The 12239-nt window shown below is 41.6% G+C and overlaps 1 protein-coding gene across 1 annotated transcript in view; it reads left to right on the top strand.

Annotated features, from left to right (window-relative positions):
- The window catches only part of LOC116685308 (zinc finger protein OZF-like), a 33596-nt gene extending 28603 nt beyond the window's left edge, over positions 1–4993 (top strand). Inside the window, 3 exon segments of the mRNA XM_032510430.1 lie at positions 4197–4547; positions 4550–4619; positions 4660–4993. Coding sequence (XP_032366321.1) covers positions 4197–4547; positions 4550–4619; positions 4660–4993 — 755 coding nt within the window.
- Positions 4994–12239: the final 7246 nt, after the last annotated feature.

The raw sequence follows: 12239 nt of genomic DNA, 5'->3' as shown, positions 1-12239 counted from the left end.
GGGAGTAGTACACACCGTTGTAGGAAATCTTCAATTTCTTAGCAATGTCTCGCATGGAATAGCCTTCATTTCTAAGGACAAGAATAGACCGTTGAGTTTCAGATGAAAGTTCTCTTTTTCTGGCCATTTTGAGCGTTTAAATGTGATGCTCCAGAAACTCAATCTGCTCAAAGGAAGGTCAGTTTTGGAGCTTCTGTAACGACCTAAAGTGTTTTCAGATGTGTGAACATGATTGCACGAGGGTTTTCTAATCATCAATTAGCCTTCTGAGTCAATGAGCAAACACATTGGACCATTAGAACACTGGAGTGATAGTTGCTCTATACACCTATGTAGATATTGCACCAACAACCAGACATTTGCAGCTAGAATAGTCATTTACCACATTAGCAATGTATAGAGTGGATTTCTTCAAAGTTAAGACTAGTTTAAAGTTATCTTCATTGAAAAGTACAGTGCTTTTCCTTCAAAAATAAGGACATTTCAATGGGACCCCAAACTTTGGAACGGTAATGTATATGTGTGTATTAGGGGTGGAACGGTTCATATTTGAAACTGTTTTGAATATTGTACTGAACCGAAATGGTACAGGCGTCACGGTTCGGTGCACGAATTTACACAGAGAATACACGGTATAAAAATAAATAAAACTTCCGTTCAAATTACTTAATGTAATGGGGAACTAGTCTTAGATGCGCGGGTTCTTTAGGGACACCTCATCTGTGTATGTGTCTATACATATATATATTGTAACGCTCACCCCTGTGTTGCAGCGTTGAATAAGGAGGCGATGACTGGTTTGCAACTTCTGTGCATTTATTTTAGAAACACAGCTCAACTCCGGTCACCGTTGGCCATGACCACGCCGAACATTTAGTCCATAACAACGGAAACCCCCCCCCCCCCCATAAACATTTGCTTAACTGATGAACTCCTAAAAACAGGGATACATTAACTCAGCTCATTACAATATATACACATATATGTATATGTTGTATATGTCAGGTTCAAGCAACCTAAAACACTCAAATAAGGCACAAAGACGAGAGCGTAGGTTAATTCTCTCGAGGAGAACGGACAGAGATGAGTTCAGTTACAATCTCCTACCGCTCTGAACTCATCCTGCCGTCGCCTCTTTTGATCCATTTTAGGGATGTAACCCTAGTAACAAAACACAATGTGCATAAGGGAGAGGGAGCAATGATGTTGCATAACTTTTCTTCCTATAACAGGCTTGAACTTTAAGTCACCCTAAACCCCAGAGTGGAGGCCAACATCCTCTTCACACCCCTCAGAGTGACCTTTGTACTTCTCCTTCTTTAGTTTCTTATCTGGCCGTGCAGCTTGGCCACAGGGTCTTGTTTTACTGCGTCAGCCGCGTTGAGAAAACCCTGAAACAGATTCCTGTTATGCAACAAACAAGCACACACTTCATACAGTTTATGTACCTCATCTTTCATACTAATACAATGATTAACATGTAGATTTAGAGTAAATATGAGATAAATGTATATGTATGGACATTTTATTCTGACAAAATATATATGTGTGTGTGTGTGTGTGTGTGTGTGTGTGTGTGTGTGTGTGTGTGTGTATAAGGGCTGTAACAACACTCGATGAACCTGTGTCCCAACATGGCCTTTCCAACTCTATTAGTATTAGTCCTTGGAGTGCCGGGGCTGTAATGATAGTGGATGGTTGCTGGCTGCTGGGGGTTGACTGTGGATGTGTCCCCGGGGCTGTAATAATAGTGGATGGTTGCTAGCTGCTGGGGGTTGACTGTGGATGTGTCCCCGGGGCTGTAATGATAGTGGATGGTTGCTAGCTGCTGGGGGTTGACTGTGGATGTGTCCCCGGGGCTGTAATGATAGTGGATGGCTGCTAGCTGCTGGGGGCTGACTGTGGACGTGTCCCCGTTGGGCGGGGCTGTTGTCAGCTCTCATCCTAACTGAAGCCTTGTAGTGCCGGGAGACAGAGACAGAAGACGGGGGGGTGCTAGCTCGCTAAATTACAATTAGACTATTTGCCGGGTGCTCCGGTTTCTTCCCACCATAAAGACATGCATTCTGGTAGGGCTGCACAATTAATCGAATTTTAATCGCGATCACGATTTTGACTTCCCAAGATCAAATTAGCGTGATCGAGCGATTATTTTTTTAATGTGTCATTTCATTGAACGCTCCGGGTTTTTTGCAAAGCCAATCTACTGCTACTATCGTCTGATCATGAGCCAGCCAGAGTAGTTCACTGCACCCCGTGCAGCTTAGTTTCTAGATGTAGACAGTCCCAGAAGAAAGAGTAGCGTGGGGAAAACTCAACAGATAGCAGTCGGTTATACGTCAGTCTCAAGGTTTACAGTTTACCAGTAAACGCAACATTTAGTCACGTGTGTTGTTTTTCAGACAGCAGCGGTGAGCAGTGCTAGTAGCGGCTGTAAACTTTTAGCTAGTAGCGTCTGTTAGCTGTTAGCTCCTCTAGGACGCACCAGTGCTAATGTCTTCGCATCCGCTGCAATGCTGTTTATATGGATATGGTTTAATTTTGCGTTACATGACCCATTTCGTCTGTAAAGCCGTGCCTGTGTTGGATCTTTCTACGCTCTCTCGTCCTACTCTCTCTCGTCTTACTCTCCGCGCCCCGCCACACAGCGGCCGCCGGTCCACACTTCTGACATTTGTCCACAGTTTTTTTTTTTTTTATCAACACAGCTGTATTGTTAAGTATGAGGGTTAAACCTGTATTTGTACCAGTGTTTCCGTGGTAACTCTGCTACCGCGGCCGCTACGGCGAAGAACACAGAAGAAGTTATTGAATGCAACCAACTTCAGTTGGTAGAGTCACAGCGTGTGAGACGGAGCTGCTGGATCTGGACCAGGACCTGGACCTGGGCCAGAGATGTGACCCATGGCCAGAATATCATAGTTGATAAAAATGCAGCGCAGTGAAGATACAGACGTTTAATACACACGCCGTGTGTGTCCGCCGTTCGACCCGTGCTGGACCCGTTCATAATGACCAGCCGTCTCTCTGTGAGTAGCGTCCATCACACTCCCTCTCGCAGTTATAAATAGCCTATATGATGATAAAATTTGTTTTGGTTAAAATCAACAAATAATCGTGCAGCCCTAACATGCTGGGTAACTAGGACTACGTATGAAGAATAGCCGATTGGCTAACACTGGCGCATTTACAGAAATGTTGATTGATGTTCATTGTCCTAAATAAATAAATAAACATTATTCTCATGTCTCATTCCAACGAGTTAATGAACAACTGAAACATTATTTTAAGGGACAAAAGAATCTTTGGTGTTGGATCGATCAACACTGAAATCAATCAGTATCAATAAATAAAGTCTCTGTTGTGTTACTGTGTTGCTAAGGGGGACGTAACCAACGGCAACACAATGCCATGTGGCAGAAAACATGCTGTATTACGTTTACTGAGAACAGAGATGTTCTTCTGTCTGCTCTCACCTTTCCAGTGAGGAGAACACATGGGAACCACAAGACCACCTGGACCTGGACCTGATCACCGAGTACCTGCAGACACACAAGGAGACGGAGGAGAAGAAGAAGAAGGAGGGCAAGAGGAAAGGTGTCAGGGAGGCCTCGGGAGACTCCGAGGAGCGAGGGAGCAAGACGAAGAAGAAGGAGGTGAGTGAAGGAAAGAGGGTACTCGAGACTGAAGTCCCAGAAATCTATCTATTATTGATACGTAGCTCGGGGTTTCTCTTCATGGTAAATCTCCTGACTCACATGATCTTCTGCTCACTTTAAGGCAAAGAGTAGGCTACAGCTGTTAATTAGAGTAAATGATTATTATCCTAACTCCTTGAATGGTGAGATTATGACAGTTTGAGAGCAGTGGTCAGTAAATGTCTGTTTTTAGGCTGCTTCCACATTCAGGCGGTCCGCCATCATCTGCCACGCTTTCTCTCGCTGTTTCATTACAGCATTACACTTATTTCACTACAACTTACCTGAACATGTAGACTATTTTGGAACTCATAAAAGTCATGAAAATTACATTTGCTTCCATAATAACATGTTTGCAATTGGCAAACATTTTCCTTAATTTTGTTATCAATGAAAAATTAAAATTTTCTGTTTGTCTGTTGCTATAGAAACAGAGAGGAGGAAAGGGACCCAAACATCACAGCTGTCAACAATGTGACAAATCCTTCACATCATCAGGATATTTAAAGATTCATCAGAGAGTTCACACTGGAGAGAAACCTTACAGCTGTGATCAATGTGGTGCAGCTTTCACGAAACAGAATTCACTAAAAATACATCAACGCATTCACACTAGAGAGAAGCCATACAGCTGTGATCAATGTGGGGCAGCTTTCACACAACAGAGTACCCTAAAAATACATCAACGCATTCACACTGGAGAGAAGTCATACAGCTGTGATCAGTGTGGGGCAGCTTTCACACTAAAGCGTTACCTAAAAATACATCAGCGCATTCACACTGGAGAGAAACCTTACAGCTGTGATCAATGTGGGGCAGCTTTCACACTACAGAGTAACTTAAAAATACATCACGCATTCACACTGGAGAGAAGCCGTACAGCTGTGATCAGTGTGGGGCAGCTTTCACACAGCAGGGGACATCAACGCAATCATACTGGAGAGAGCCATACAGCCGAAACCTTTTCTCAGCATCAACGCATTCACACTGGAGAGAAGCCGTTCAGCTGTGATCAGTGTGGGGCAGCTTTCACACAGCAGGGACACCTACAAACACATCAACGCAATCATACTGGAGAGAAGCCATACAGCTGTGAACAATGTGGGGAAACCTTTTCTCAGAGTAGTAACCTTAAAACTCACCAGCGCATTCACACTGGAGAGAAGCCGTACAGCTGTGAACAATGTGGGGAAACCTTTTCTCGTGGTGGTGCCCTTAAATATCACCAGCGCATTCACACTGGAGAGAAGCCGTACAGCTGTGAACAATGTGGAAAAAACGTTTTCTTGGAGTAGTAACCTTAAATCTCACCAGCGCATTCACTCTGCCTCGTTGTGAACGTGTTTCAGAGCCAAGCTGTTTCCTCCTCCTCCCTGTTAGCTGTGTTGTTATATTCTGATCTTCTCTCCACATTGAAGGCTGACCAGCAGTAACTTTATCTTCTGAGCAGCATGATGTTATCCTGTCTACGACTACTGTAATGGGAAAAATACATTTAACCAATGATTTTAATTTTAATTATTCATAATAAGATCTCTAATGCCTCTCAGAGTATTTTACTTCTGTATCTGCCATCTGTGTGTTTCTCCTGGGAAGACAACTGGGTTTATTTCCTTGAAGAATGGATGACGTGGAGCCTGACAGAAACAGTTGCCTAGAACGGTGTTTATCACAGCAGGTCCCAGGTCGAGACCATAGCAGGTCCCAGGTCGAGACCATAGCAGGTCCCAGGTCGAGACCAGAGCCTATCCAAGAGACAAGATGTCCTTTTCAGCTAAGATAGACTGACCGGTCAAGACACTTGGACACACGAGATTCAGAAATACGTAAGAGCTCCAACTGTCTGCCTGAGGTCCACTGGTTGGTATGTTTGAGATTAAACTGGTTTTCCAAACAAGGGTTGGTTTTCCTCTGGGGGGGTACTGCATATAAAGAATTGTATTACTGATTGTATTTACCAGAACTGTGGGGTCACTCTGTAACTGTTCGTTGTGAAGTACAGTTCTTGTCATTTTGATTGTTCTCAAATAATTAAACTCTTCCACCGAATATCTAAACTTTGAATCCAGTCTTTATTTTGTTTCAACAAGGTCTCTTCTTCAACACCACTTACTCCCTCTCTGAACAGAAACTTCCACAACACTACGTATTACGCTCCCTCCCTTTGAAGGGGTAGTCCTGTCATTCATGTAAATAGTTTGAACTGCTTTGAACCGTGTCCCACAGGCGTCTCCAGTAGATCAGGTTTCAGTCCCATTAAAACAGCTGCTTTGATACAGGAAGTCTGATTCAAACTACAGTTCCATGTTTTCATTTTGGCGGGAGATTGGTGTGAAGTTCTGGTCCCAGAACACCAGACTTTCCTTTCCTGGACGGACTTATCTGAACCCAACCCACTAACTAATCCTGGTTAGTCTGTTGGTGCCTAACCTTAACACCACAACATCTCCACAACGCTGACTGCTCCTCGTTTTACACCATTTAAAAGAACGCCATACTTTTTGTTTTTCAATCTTTTATGTATATATTTATTCGTGTATCGCTGAATATATTTACCCAATATTCTCTCTATTATATTCTCTCTATTACTATAATATTCCTCTGAGCGTTTCTTTATTATTCATCTAGAACATGTTTATTCTTATTCTGCCAAAACGTGCCGATTTTTATTTTATTCAAGAAACTGTTTCATGTCAAAAATAACTCATAGTACAGTCTGTCGAAAAAAGTCATAGTGTAGTAATAGTAGTAAACAAGTAGCAATAGAGTAGTACAGTGAAGAAAAAAAGTCAGAATATGTTGAAAATAGTCATAGTACAGTATGTCGAAAAATGTGTACATGTGTGATGTATGTGTGTATATGTGGTTTTATTTGTTATGGTTGTCTTGCTATATATATATATATATATATATATATATATATATATATATATATATATATATACATATACTGTATATAGTGACGTTTCAGAAAACCTTAAAGTATTCCACTTTGTATAATACATTGTCACCATCTTGTTACGCATTAGAGCCGGCGCTCTAGTTCATCTTCAGCGCTTTAGTTTCTCAGCATTCACAAACATCTTCTACTCACTTTCAGAGTGTTTCCCCTTCCTGTCCAATAGGAACCATGTACTCCAGATGTGTGTTGATGTTGAATGATTGTGATGAACTGAAGGATACGGAGTCATAAGAGAGTCGTACAGACGAATACACCTGGAAAAAAGGACCTTCATGTGAAAGTTTAATTCTATTCACTTTATTTAAGAAGAGGACAGAGACAATTAATGAAGTGAATGATTATACATGGGTTAAAAAAGCCAGAATAAGCCAAAACCTCACAACACCATCCCCCCCCAATACAACCAGCTGTTCTCATGTGAGATACTAATGTATATATACACACACATATATATATATATATATATATATATATATATATATATATATCTCGCTTGGTTGAGAGTTAACTCCCTTTACACCTTCCCCTCAGCCCCCCCGTCCCTAATGTCCCTCTTCTGCCCGATAATAACCCGTTACTATCAGCGGGGGGGGTGGTTAGGCCGATATTAACAGGAGTTCCTTTGATTATTACCTGATTGCAAATTATTAGAAAGAGGAATTTGAAAATGTTTAATGAACAGGCCTATCATCATGATTTATCTTTGATTGATTGGGGACAGCTAGGCCTGTTGTCTGACGTGGAACTGGCCTGGACACTTTTTAAGGAGAATTTTAAGAAAATTGTAAATAAGCATGCTCCTGGGACAAAGCATAGAGTGAAGGGACGGGAAAACCCTTGGTTTTCACCAGAGTTGTCAGACATTCATCAGCGAAATGTGGCATAGGCTAAAGCTAGAAATGAATTATATGAATAGAAATGAATAGAAATTCTGCCACGGACTGGTCCATTTTCAGACAACTAAGAAACAAATGTACCTCTCTTATTAAAAAAGCTAAATCAGAATATTATTTATCAGTTACTAGTGAAAATCTCAATAATCCACAGAAATTTTGGAAAATCATCAAGTCTCTTACTGTGAATAAAAGTAATGAACCCCTCCCAAAATTTGTTTTGAAAAATTCTCTCCCGGTCTACGACAGAGTTGACGTTTTAAATTGCTTCAATGAGCATTTGGTATCAGTTGGTTGTGTGTCTGAGTCTCCAGGACTAGTCCCCGTCCCCCCATCACAGACTCCCCAGTGGTCTCTGGAGAGTCTTTTAATTTTGTTTCTTTTATGGTGCAGCAGGTGCATGGAGCTCTTAAAGCGTTAGACCACAGAAAACCACCTGGACCAGGTTTAATAGAGCCTTATTTTTGGAAAAAGGCAGCTGATTTCGTTGCTGAGCCCCTTACAATTCTTTTTTTGTCAATTCAAAACAACGAAATACCATCAGTTTGGAAGCCAGCTTTTGTTTTCCCTTGTTTAAAGGAGGTGATCCAGCAGTCTTAACTATCGGCCTATATCTAATTTATGTGTTTTGTCATTTTTAGAATCCCCAGTTTCAGACCAAATAAATGAATTTTTATACTCGAATGAACTTCTTTCCAAACTGCAATCAGCTTCAGGAAAAAACACAGCACCATCACTGCTGTTACAAAAGTAATAAATGACGTACTTTTCGCTCTTGATAGAAAGCAATTCTGTGCGTCACTTTTTCTTGATTTGTCAAAAACATTTGACACAGTGGACCATGCTGTTTTAAAGCATAGGCTTCTTTGTCTGGGACTGTCTGATTGGGCAGTTTCCTGGTTCATGAATTATCTGAGTGACAGGACTCAGTGTATAAAATGTGACGGTCTATGTTCTGCATTAGTGAAGGTCCACAAGGTTCATTATTGGGTCCTCTCTTGTTTATTATGTATATAAATGAGCTGGGCCTAAATGTTTTGGATGCTAATATGCATTTCTACGCTGATGACACGATTATTTAATATTTTGGATCGTCCCCAGCTAAAGCGGTTGAGTCTCTGCAGAAAGCTTTTGATGTGGTTCAACACACACTAATGCAGCTTAAACTGGTTCTCAATGCAGGAAAGACTAAATTGATGTTGTTTAGTAACACTAAGAAGGTTTCTCAAGTTCCTCCTTCTGTGTGTCTGTGAGGAAACTTAAACTCAAATTGTCCTTTTTCTTTCGAAATAAATTTTGTTTTTCTTTTAAAGTAAAAGCTCGTCACTGCAACATTTTAATCTGTCTTAGATCATGGTGACATGGTGTTTGGGACCGCCTCAGCACAGTGTCTGCATAAGATGGACCCTGTGTACCATGCGTCTCTGAGATTTATTACAAATTGTAAAAATCTAACCCATCATTGTGACTTGTGTTCCAGAGTGGGACGGCCATCGCTGTCAAACAGGAGATCAGGGCGTTGGCATATCTTTATCTATAAGGCCATGCTAGGTCTGTTGCCATCCTACATCAGTAGTCTGATCACATGGAGAAGTGTTGGTTCCTATTCACTGCGATCAGATGATCTCCTGCCGCTCCTTGTTCCATTTGCCCGTACAAATCTGGTAAAAAGGGCTTTTGTCTGCTCCGCTCCTTCTGCATGGAAGTCTTTGCAAAAAGACTTGAAATTATCTGAACTTATTTCCTTAAATGCTTTTAAATCCAGATTGAGAGAACCTGAAATGACCTGTTTACATTGTAAATGTTTTTAATCTGTGTTGCATAACTTTTATAAATGTAATTGTGTTTTTGCCTCTTGGCCAGGACTCCCTTGAAAAAGAGGTTTTTAACCTCAACGGGACTTTCCTGGTTAAATAAAGGTTAAATTAAAAAAAAATTGTGTAAATGATTTTCGATCCACACACAGTATTCGCTAATTTAACACTTTTTAAAATAAATTAGTAATTATTATATTTAGTAATCTTTTTACTAGAGACACACAAACCCTTGTTAAATTTAAAGGGCCCCCGCCCAGATCACGAAAACTGAAAGCGAGGCCAGAGGCCTTTTCTGGTTTTACCCCAGACGTCCCCCACTGACGGGCTCCTGTCCCCCTAACCCTAACCCTGTATAATTTAAGCACTGCCCGAGGGGATCTTTTCAACCAATGATTTTTCTTTGGTACTCACGGTCAGGAACCGGTCCTCCCAGGGTCCCCGGAGGCCCCCCCTCCTTCTCAAGGACGCCTGCTAGCCTTCGTCGGTTGCCAGTCCGAGAGAGGCTAAGACCTCCAACCAGTCCGAGAGAGGCTAAGACCTCTAACCAGTCCGAGAGAGGTAAAGACCTCTAACCAGTCTGAGAGAGGCAAAGACCTCTAACCAGTCCGAGAGAGGCTAAGACCTCTAACCAGTCTGAGAGAGGCTAAGACCTCTAACCAGTCCGAAAGAGGCTAAGACCTCTAACCAGTCCGAGAGAGGCTAAGACCTCTAACCAGTCCGAGAGAGGCTAAGTCCGAAAGAGGCTAAGACCTCTAACCAGTCCGAGAGAGGCTAAGACCTCTAACCAGTCCGAGAGAGGCTAAGACCTCTAACCGGTCCGAGAGAAGCTAAGACCTCGGTGGCTCTGACCGGCAGAGCGGATGGGAACTGCCCCCCCACTAGCTGATAACAGGAGGTCTGACTGTCAAGGTCGGTCCCCGCCGGGTAGCAGCCCCCCCGGAGATTAAAGAGGAGTCTTAAAAAGCCGAGGTGAGAGAGAGAGAAATTAAATGACTAAAATCAAGGATCAAGTCTTTTGGTCCCCTAGCTCACAACAAGCTCAGGTGGTTTTATTATTTAGTGAAAAATTAAAAAACAAGAACAAAATACAGAAATAATGTTTTCTCTTTCTGCCCTAAAAGCAAAGAGTCTCAAAACCAGAGACTAGATAAAACCTGATAAGTGGGTATCGCTGAAGAGAGAGGCCACATCAACTCATATTTATACTCAAAGTCAAGGATACCCCCCCCTTCTGGAAAACAGGGTATTTCCACCACTAGGTTATCATACAGGGGGCCACAGCAGAAGACCGGTTCAGACCAGGTCCCCTGTTACAGTTAGTGATCAGTTGTGAGTTACATAGCAAACTTCAAACAGTACATATATTTTTAGCTTTGTGTTTCTTTGATTTTCAACTGAATCGCAGTTCAACAATACACATTTACATATATACATTATATTTCCTAAAACAATCAGCCCCTCCTAATGCATGTGTGTCTTTTCAATATTAAAATCATTTTTTGCTAAATTTTCAACTGATTTTCAAGCTGTATTATAAATATCAGACATGTATTTATAATACAGGATACTTGGTTAAATTTATAAGTTTACTAACCAAAGATGTTTTTAAATATATATATTTAGTAGATGGTGACTGCTGATTTAAGCCTTGAACAATTTAAACAGGTGGGTTATATAACCACTTGTTATAAAGTGTATAAATATATATATAATATATTATTTAACATCACTGTGTCCACGTTGGGACACCACTCGCTGCTATTGGCCATAACCGGACACTTCAGCCTGACGCACTTTGTGGTCTTTTCGCAGTACTTTACATCACCAAAATGTTAACCAAATTGATGTATACCCATCTGACAATCTACGTATGAAATTACCTCTATGTACATGGACATTTAGATGTCTCAGTAGTATATGAAGGTGGAAAAGACGTAAGAACGCTCGGGCGATGGAATTTCCTCCTCTGTTTTTACTGAACTGAACATTAAGGAGCTCCTATTGCATTATTCAGAGTTGTTGAAGCATGGTATTATATCGGAAAGGACAGATGTAAGATCCGGGAGTTTTGACAGCATTGATGGGACTTTCTTTAACTAACTGTCTGTAGCGGTGTCCGGTTATGGCCAAGGGTAGCGCACGGCTGATTCATCGGCAATAGCGTACTTTAGCGGGCTCTTGTAAAGTAAATACTAAAGTAACAAGTTCACACCATATACCGTTAGAAAGGTAAGAACATGTTTTACCCCAGACAAGCTAGCATTATCTTAGCTCAGGACAGTCACGTGACTCATCTTAAAAGGATTAATGTTACCTTTTTGAATATTAAATACAACGCTTTCATTAGGGCTGCAAAATTTATCGAATTTTGATCACAATTTGGGCTTCCCACGATCAAAATTGCTTAATAGAGTGTTTTTTTGTTGTTGTTTTTTTACTGCGTCTCCACTAAGCTGCCCCTCCACCGTGCAGCTTGGTTTCAAGATGGAGACAGTCCCAGAGGACAGAGAAACAGGAGGACAACTCAACAGATAACAGTCGGTTAAACGGCAGTCTCAAGGTTTACCAGTAAACACAACATTTTGTCCCTAGTTAGCGTCGTTTAGCTCACAGGGCTCTTGGGTGCTAGTTAGCGTCTGTTAGCTCACAGGGCTCTAGGGTGCTAGTAATACTTTTCCTCTAGGTTGCACATGCTGCCTCTCCACAAACGAAGCAATATTGTTATATGGAAATGGTTTAATTTGACGTTAGATGACCCATTTCTTCTGTAAAGCCGTGCCTGTGTTTGGCTCTCTTCATAATGAGTCAGCCATCTCTCTGTGTGTCCGCCCATCCCCCCCACCCTCCCTAGCTCTTTTAATCAGTTATT

This window comes from Etheostoma spectabile, unplaced genomic scaffold (genome assembly GCF_008692095.1).
Source record: "Etheostoma spectabile isolate EspeVRDwgs_2016 unplaced genomic scaffold, UIUC_Espe_1.0 scaffold00569757, whole genome shotgun sequence".
Taxonomy (NCBI): Eukaryota; Metazoa; Chordata; class Actinopteri; order Perciformes; family Percidae; genus Etheostoma; species Etheostoma spectabile.
This window is presented reverse-complemented; position numbering and strand designations above follow the sequence as displayed.